We start from the raw sequence: 8,933 nt of genomic DNA, 5'->3' as shown, positions 1-8,933 counted from the left end.
AAAATGGACACATCCAGTTAGTGCAAGGGACTTAACAAGACATCTTATATTGAATCTAACGTGTTGCATTTCTTTCAAATACATTTCTTGCCTAACAGAACCCGAGGTGTGCTACCACCTGTGCAGGGTCTTGCAATTCTAATGTTCTTGTGCTATTGTTTCATGTGATGCTATCCCTGCCATAATTCCCTTATTTATTAGCACTCATAATCCACATCTTTGATTTTACCAAAACAATGGAACACACACACACACAAACACACTTGTGTGCCTCTGAAATCTTGTAATATCATGGATTTAACATTCAAAACATTTTATGAAGGAATAAAAACTAAGTGTTATTTCAATCGATGTATCCATAGGTCTTGGCCTCTCATTGGGAAGCTGCAAGATGTCCTTGAATAAGATCCTGAACACGGGACAGAATAATCTCATTAGGACTGCTGCAATTTTCTGGACCATAGGGTGGTTCTATAGTCAGAACCCCAGCCACACACAAAGTCCTTCGTGAATCTCCCTGCTCAGTGATGGGGATGTGGTTCTTCTCGAGCCATTTCTTTAGGCTGTTCTTTCTCTTCTCCAGATCCTCAGGGCTGTAGGCCTTGCAGTCTCCAGACATGAACAAATGTTTCAGCTTCTCTCTCACTCCATGGTCCCCTTCGTTCACAGTTTCAACAGTCTGCACAGCATGGCCCATAATTCCAGTCACAGACATGCTGCCATCTTCCAGGAAGTTCACCAGGACAATACTTCAGAGGGAAAGTTAAGTTCAGAGCAGATTTTTAAAAGAAAAACCCAAAGGCCCATAAAACTATGGAAGAAGCAATGGAATGAGAGGCATCACCAGCCCCAACAGGCAATTACAAATAGGAAATAAGAACTTCCCTGTTTAAAATTAATCCCCTTACTGCCAAACGTTTATAAATACTCATTCAATAAGTATTCACTGGGCAGCCTGGGTGGCTCAGTGGTTTAGAGCCGCCTTCAAACCAGGGCGTGATCCTGGAGACCTGGGATCAAGTCCCACATCAGACTCCCTGCATGGAGCCTGCTTCTCCCTCTGCCTGTATCTCTGACTTTCTCTCTCCCTGTGTCTCTCATGAATAAATAAATAAAATCTTAAAAAAAAAAAAAAAGTATTCACTGAGAGTCCTACATATCTAGACTTTTTTGTCTAGCCTAAAGCCAATCATTGGGGGATACAGTTAAAGCACTGAAGAATTATAAATGTCTTAAATGTGTATCACAAAGAAAGAAAGGGTACAGACTTAGTTTTAGAGTTAACAACTGAAGAACTCGCCTTCAAAGCAGACCAAAGAAAATAACAAAGCACAAAATTGATGGAATAGAAAACAAAAGAGTTAATAACATGATCATCAAAGCCAAATGTTGGTTCTTAAAACAGGCAAAATTCACAAAACTCAGGCAAGATTAATTAGAATAGGAAAAAAAAGACACATACAAATAACGTTAGAAAGAAGGCAGCAAAGATTGGCAGTTTAAAGTATCAGGAACAAATTTATGCCAATAGTCTCGAAAACTAAAACAGAAAACTTCCTAGAAAATATAAATTTCTGCTTCCCGTGGAGGGGGGAAAAAAGGCCCAATTTTACCAACAAATTATATACAATTTTCAAAGTTTAAACATTTTTTCTAAGATTTTATTTTTAATTAATCTCCACACCCAATCGGAGCTAGAACCCACAATCCCAAAATCAAGAGTTGCATGCTCCACCGACTAAGCCAGCCAGGCACCCCAAGGTTCAAACATTTCTGACCTGACCAAATTCTTCTAGACACTTTAAAAGGACTGTACCTTAACTCGTTTAATAAGGCTAATATAATCTTGATACCAAAAGCAGAGAAGATGATTAAAATATAAAAACTACAAGCTAATCTCACTCAATACAAATGCAAAACTCCTAACTAAACAAAATATATGATGTGATGTGATGTGAATTTCACTTGTGTGGTCCTCTTCCCAAAGTCTATAATCCCAGGCTATTTATGAGAAAGCATCACACAAATCCAAGTTGAGAGATGTTCTACGAAATACCTCACCAGAACTCTTCAAAGTGTCAACGTCATGAAAAACATGGAATAACTGAGAAATTGTCACAGTTCAGAGGAGACTAAGGACACAATTATTAAATGTTATATGGGATCCTACATTGGATCCTGGAACAGAAAAAGGCAAACAATTAGTGGAAAAACTGTTAAAAGCCAAATGATTGCAGTTTAGTTAATGTAATTTTAGTTCTGAGGAATGTACCATGGTTGGGTAAGATGCCAACAATTAGGGGAGGCTGGGTAGATGGGTCCTCTCTGCACTCTTTTCTGTAAATCTAAAATCATTCCAAAATAAAGCGTGTTGTCTGTGTATCACCACCCTTAAAGTTGTCATGCAAAAAACAAATCTGGTCCTAATCAAACCTCTAGATATGAATACCAGTTTATAGGAAATATGGAGGCTAAGAGACCATGTTAAACTACACCATGATAATACAATAAGCTAAATCCAGAATGTGTTCAATTCTGTAAGACAAATGATTCCATTTCTTCAACAAATAAATGACACGGAAAACTAAAAAAAGAGAAAGTGCAAAGTCCTAGCTTAAGATACTTAGACATATCAACCGCATTAATAAACCAATAAGGGAACCCTGGGTGGCGCAGCGGTTTAGCGCCTGCCTTTGGCCCAGGGCGCAATCCTGGAGACCCGGGATCGAATCCCACGTCGGGCTCCCGGTGCATAGAGCCTGCTTCTCCCTCTGCTTATGTCTCTGCCTCTCTCTCTCTCTCTCTCTCTCTCTCTCTCTGTGTGTGTGACTATCATAAATAAATAAAAATTAAAAAAATATATAAATAAATAAATAAACCAATTAAAGAGATATTTTGAGACAACCAGGCAAACCTAAAAACAGACTGTTAATAATAAAGTTATTATTACTTTTGCTTGGTATTATGTTGTTGTGGTCGTTAAAAAGTCCTTATCTGCTAAAAGATAAAAAGGTATTTGTGAACAGAAGTATGCATCTGCAACTGGCTTAAAGATATTTAGAAGGGGAAAGTAAGGCTAGTGTCTGTTAAACTATTCCCTCTACATTCATGGATGTTTGAGATTTTCTAATAAAAATGTAGTAATAAGTGTTTCCCTTCTACAAACCTGGCTGGTCTGCCAAGGTAATCCATTGTTAGAACAACACTTGGATTCAAAGGCAATACAGTTCTTAGGTGTGAATAACTAGCCTTTCATTTATCGACTTCCTTAAATTGGACATGACATATCGGCCGCACAGAGGGGTGTCATCAGGATTTCAGGGAAGGAGGACCCATACTCACTTGGCAGAAACGGGGTCTGTGGTTAAAACCCATCCTTTATACTCCTTCTCACTGGCTGTCACTCTGACTTCTTTGTACGTGTAATCTTGCCATTCTAAGGGGCCTTTCTTCATCCATTCATTCATGGCTGATCTAAAACCATCACCAGTTCGGGTTAACATAGATGTTCCACTCAAGCAATGCCTTACCCCTAATCTCCATCCGAGAGATAGAGCGCATCTGTGATTTGCCTCACGGTCCCTAACAGGAAAATAGCTTATCAGCTATTTCACAACTCAGTCTGAAAACTAAGGAGACCCCGGGTTGCCACGGGGCCCAGCCTCGGGTAACTCATCTGGCTTCCTCGTTCTGGCCCATCCCCCACTACCATGCGCGATCGCCTTCACCCCGGCTTCGAACTCCGGTCGGCAGGGGCTCAAACAATTTAACTCTGCTCTCCTGCGATCAAAGGAGCTCACCCATCACCGTCAGCCACAACTGAGAAAGAAAACGTTGACACCCACCCACTAGCGCTCTCCAGCTGTTTCTCCGCTGGATTTGACCATTTCCTAGTAGTCCGGAGGATGCACCAACCCGGGGGCAGCAGCAAAGGCTCTAGAGCGAGGCACATTCCGTAGCCCCGCTTGCAGCTGCATGACGCTTAGAACGGTGCTCAAACCTGGTGCTACTTAATGGTTTAAACCCACAAACGAGAGAAATACCAGGTAGAACTCCCAGCAGCGCCGAACACGCAGCAACCACGCGGAGAGGAAGGAGGCACTCTAGCCCCGCCCACCTGAGCCCCGCCCACCTGAGCCCAGCGTGCTTTGCGCCACAACGTCACTTCCTTCCCCCAGAATTCTCTGCTTTGTAGTCCTTGGTCATACCTAGAGGTCTGAGAGGCGCCAAGTGTGGGGGAAAAAAGGCCAGGTGTCGGGTGCCGGCAGCGCCTGAGGTGGTTTTGTTTTTGTTTTTGTTTTAAGACTTATTCATTCATTCATTCATTCATTCATTCATTCATTCATTCATTCATTCGAGACAGAGACACAGGCAGAGAGAGAAGCAGGCTCCACGCAGGGAGGCCGACGCGGGACCGATCCCGGGACTCCAGGACCACGCCCTGGGCCAAAGGCAGGCGCTAAACCGCCAAGCCACCCACCTGAGGTTTTTGTATGGTGATAATAAGGCTCCTTGTTCCCCTAGAACCATCCCTCTTCGTTCTCACGATGGACATTTCAACCTTTTTTTTTTTTTTTTCGATCTTTTGTTTTTAAAGAGGAGACGTCTCCTTCCAGTTTCTCGTTGACAGTATTCCTGGAAATGCATCCTTGCTGTGGAATCAAAGCGCAAGAACCCTCTAGGTAGATCCTAAAGCTTTAGAAGTGTGAGATGAAAGTGCTTTGGAGAAGAGCGATAGAGGCAAGATCTTTGGTTGGTTGGTTGGTGTAAGGCAATTAATACGTCTGCTCCTTTGGGATGTGCCCTTGCTACAGTCCTACTAAAGGCACAGAAGCCAGAAACAAAAAGCACAGGATTGGCATGAATTCCACCTAGCAGACCACTGACTAGTGCCCTGCTCACTAGGAAAGACCCGGCCTCTCCTCTAACTCCTCACCCAACCGCCCCCTCCCCGTGGAAAAGTGCAAAAGACTCGCTTCTGCCACAGATTTCTGTTCTGGTATGCAGTTGGCTCCTGGCATGGTCCAGATAAAGTGTGATCCGGAAAGTGGTACATGGTGTTAAATGTTGAGTTTCTGCAAATGTGAACGCCAGAGGAGATTTACAAAAACTGAATTAGAGGACTCTCAAACCACAATGTAGAAAACATTGAAAATTAGCCAGCTTTTCCGTTACAACTTGGGATTTGAGTTCACAAAATCCTTGCAGTATATTGTGTCTTATTGCCATCATTTCAAATAATCCTTTGGCAGCCTTCACTTGTTGAGTGATTGGCTGATTATATTAATGTGGCTTTAGTAGACTCAGATTATGCCGGTTGAGTCCTCTGTAAATCTACAAAGAGCTAATATAAATACCAATCGGGGGTGTCTGGCTGGCTCATTCGGAAAAGCACGCAACTCTTGATCATCAGGTAGTGAGCCCAAGCCCCATGCTGGACATAGAGATTACTTAAATCAAAAACATAAATACCAGTTGTTATACTGTGAAGTTGAATATATGACTTCATAAAAACTCAGTCCAAAAGAGTTTCAACCAACTGTGACAACTAGTCATTGGGATTTTAAGCCTTCTATCTGTACTGCAGAATCAAAGACTTTGGAAACTAGTTTCAAACTTAAATGACACCCTTTTAAATTGATAAGACTAGGGCAATTTCTTCCCCTTCTCTTACCCCCTCCCTTTAGTCTCCTAGATGAAGAATCATTCCCAGCATCTGATGATGTGAGTCACTGACTGACAACAGGCTGAGCCAAGCCCACTCCCTAATGCAGGGTTACAGAAAGACCCTCTCCTGTAGTCCACCCTCAACAAGTTCAGATGTACCATTTCCTTTCCCCGTCACCCCTTACCCTTGGTCCCCCTGGGGCCTCCCACAGACCAAGAGATGTTCCTTCTCTTACATTTTCCACTTTCCTCCCTCCCTTCCCCTTCCCTCTCACTCCATCTCCTTTCTAATGTCTACCTCCCCCTCAAACCTTCACACATACACGCTTAACTCTTTCCTCTGCCAAGTGCAGAATTGCTTATTCTAGATTTGGAGTACATTTTGTTTAATTTTAGCAAGACAAGTTTGTTTTTTAAAGTAATCTCTACTGCAGCCCAGGTGGCTCAGCGGTTTAGCGCCGCCTTCAGCCCAGGGCCTGATCCTGGACACCCGTGATCGAGTCCCACATCAGGCTCCCTGCATGGAGCCTGCTTCTCCCTCTGCCTGTGTCTCTGCCTCTCTCTCTCTGTTCCTCTCATTAATAAATAAAATATTAAAAAAAATAATCTCTACACACAACATGGGGTTTGAACTCACCACCCTGTTTAAGAATTGCATGCTCTACCAACTGAGCCAGCAAGGCGCCCCAGCAAAAAACTTTTCTTAAAAGAAGCTTTTCTTAACTGCCCTGAAGAAAATTAGAAGTTTTAAAAAAAAAGTTGTCAGTAGTTTTAGCACTGTTCTTTATCATGGTGCAAAGATAAACCTGCCCTGCCTGGCTAGACTATCACAATTTTATTCACATTGTTGACTATAATAGTAGGTAGATAAAGAATGTACTTATCATGGAAAAAAAAACAGAAGAGTAGGTAGAAAATGAGTGGGAGTGGGATAGATATTTGCTGAGTATATTTCATGCAAGGGAAGATCAGAAAAAAAAAACCAACTCTGGTCATTTGGGCCCCAATTTTTTTTAATGTTCTGGTTTTTTCATTTATTCAACAAGTAGAACCCACTAAAAGTGTCTATTCTTTATTTCTATATTTATTCATCAAGCATATATTGTGTAGCTATACATGCTACACTTTCTGTTAACTAGAAATTCAAAAACACATTTTAAAAATGTCTTGCCTTTGGGAAGCTGATGTCTCCTTGTACTTGTAAATGAGTAAGCTATCATTCTACCTGGAGGTGGTAATAAATGGGAAGGGTGGGGGAAGAGGTTCTTAGAGAAAAGCTTCCTAAAGAGGTAACCCTTGAACTTGATTTATAGGTAATGAACCAACCACAAAAAATTCTGTGTCTATGGGACACAGAACCTTACCAAAGGAGGTGTAGATGGGAGTGAAAAGCAGTAGGCAGGGAGTTTTAGCAACCTTGGTTTCAATTTGGTTAAATCTGTAATGTCCTGGTAAACTGGTTCTCCTGGGGAAGAAAAGGGCTTGATTTGTACTATTTACTGATTTCTATGGTGTAAATATTCCCACCGTATGTGATTTCAAGGTACCAATGTTTTAAACAACTGTCTCAAAAAGATTCCTGAGTATTTAACAATGGGCTATTTTGAAACAGTTTAAGCTGGTTCCTGCACACCACTGACTGTGTTCCTACCAGCTTTATGACTTTGGATGTCATTTGCCTCTTAGATTTCAGTTTCCTCATTTATAAATGAAAATTTGGGATTAGATGACCTAACATCCTGTCAGCAATAAATTTTCATGACTAAGCCATACACAGTCACTGTGAACCTCTAAGGGTAGGGGCCACGTCTGTTGTATTTACTACTGTATCTCCCACCTTTACCACATTGCCTGGCATATAGTAGGTGCTCAATTTTCATTCAACTGAATTTTCATTTCTTAGGCAGTTACATATCACCTAATATGTGCCAGGCACTACTTTAAGAACTTTCAAATATTAACTCAAAATGAGTTATACATTATAGTTATACTATACAAAGAGAATGGAAAGAATTTGAGTGATAGAATAGCGTGATTAAATCAGTGTATTAGAGGGACGCCTGGGTGGCTCAGCGGTTGAGCATCTGCCTTCGACTCAGGGTGTGATCCTGGGGTCTGGGATCAAGTCCCACATCGGGCTCCCTGCAGGGAGCCTGCTTCTCTCTCTGCCTATGTCTCTGCCTCAGTCTCTCTGTATCTCTCGTCAATAAATACATAAAATCTTTAAATAAATCAGTGTATTAGAAAGGATGCAGATAAATTAGACAATAGAGGTGGAGAAAAACGGCAAGTACAGAGTATATATACACAGCATGAAACTTTATGTAAAATGTAGCCTCTCTATCCAAACAAAGCAGTGGTATCAGGACAAAAAAAAAATTTCCAGAATCACCTTCCAAATGGAAATCGGATTTAGGGAGGCAGTGTCTCTAAGTTGATTAGTTATCTGCTTTGACCAGCACTTCCCAGGCCTACCCAGAGGGGACATTTTACAACCTCAGAGAAAATTGGTTTCCCTAGTAGTAGAGTGAAGATAGGATTGTTTTCCCTGGATAAAAAATGCTTTGAATAGACTTTGTGAACTCTAAAGCACCAAACACATGTAAGGCATGAAGGTTTGGCAAACTGCTTCTGTAATTGTTTTTCAAATATGCTCAGATAATATCTTTAGGCTGGCTAAAAATCGGTGCTATTTTTTTTCATTGAGTTCCTCTTAGTCAATGACATAATCTAAGTGGTATGAATATACATGTTTTACATAGATTTTATTTTGTTTTGAAAAAAAAGCAGGATTAATTATTTTTATTTTTCCCTGGACTTGCCTTGGAACGACACAAGATATTGACTGCTGAGCTAAAAATTAGTGCAGGGGTCCAGACAGGAAATAATAAAGTCCTAGCCTAAGCTGATAGCAGTGAAAATGAAAAAGAAAAAAGGAGTAGAATCAACAAATATTTCAAAGGAAAAATCAACAGGATTTAGTGATTAATTGGACTGGGGCAGGGCATGTTGAGAACTTTGATCCTTTAACAAAGCTTTTCTCTGTTCTTCATTCATAATCCCTTCCTCTTTTTCTCAGGATCTCAGGCCTCCAAATAGTTACTATGTTTACCAAATCAGGTAAGAAATTTCTCCCCAGAATAAAAAATGCTTCAATAATACTTTGTGTTTATGGCACAGGAAGGCAACAGTGAGGTCTCTCCTCCAAGCTTTTATTTTATTTATTTATTCATGAGAAACACACGGGGCAGGGTGGGGGGGTGCAG

The 8,933-nt window shown here is 41.2% G+C and overlaps 1 protein-coding gene across 2 annotated transcripts; it reads right to left on the bottom strand.

The window, feature by feature from the left end:
• Positions 1-263: 263 nt before the first annotated feature.
• On the bottom strand, positions 264-4,100 carry GEMIN6 (gem nuclear organelle associated protein 6). Of its 2 annotated transcripts, none has more exons than XM_055327031.1 (3): positions 4,044-4,100; positions 3,343-3,474; positions 264-749 (listed from the first exon to the last, which is right to left on the bottom strand). In XM_055327031.1, exons 2-3 carry the CDS (start codon positions 3,465-3,467, stop codon positions 374-376), a joined length of 501 nt encoding a protein of 166 aa, XP_055183006.1. In that variant the 5' UTR covers positions 3,468-3,474; positions 4,044-4,100; the 3' UTR covers positions 264-373. The 2 variants fall into 2 exon arrangements, with proteins under 2 accessions (XP_055183006.1, XP_055183005.1); XM_055327030.1 differs by having other exon boundaries at positions 3,846-4,093.
• Positions 4,101-8,933: the final 4,833 nt, after the last annotated feature.

The sequence above is a fragment of the Nyctereutes procyonoides genome, unplaced genomic scaffold (genome assembly GCF_905146905.1).
Source record: "Nyctereutes procyonoides isolate TBG_1078 unplaced genomic scaffold, NYPRO_anot_genome, whole genome shotgun sequence".
Lineage (NCBI taxonomy): Eukaryota > Metazoa > Chordata > Mammalia > Carnivora > Canidae > Nyctereutes > Nyctereutes procyonoides.
Note: the sequence above shows the minus strand (reverse complement) of the source record. Positions and strands in the feature narration are given on the sequence as shown.

What these genes read in the sequence shown, in the direction of transcription:
- GEMIN6 (XM_055327030.1), bottom strand. Translation starts at nt 3,952, where the DNA reads ATGTGCCTCGCTCTAGAGCCTTTGCTGCTGCCCCCGGGTTGGTGCATC. An exon ending in CAGCTGGAGAGCGCTAGTGG is followed by an intron (nt 3,475 to 3,845) that starts GTGGGTGTCAAC and finishes TGATGGTTTTAG; the next exon opens with ATCAGCCATGAATGAATGGA. An exon ending in ACAGACCCCGTTTCTGCCAA is followed by an intron (nt 750 to 3,342) that starts GTGAGTATGGGT and finishes TTCCCTCTGAAG; the next exon opens with TATTGTCCTGGTGAACTTCC.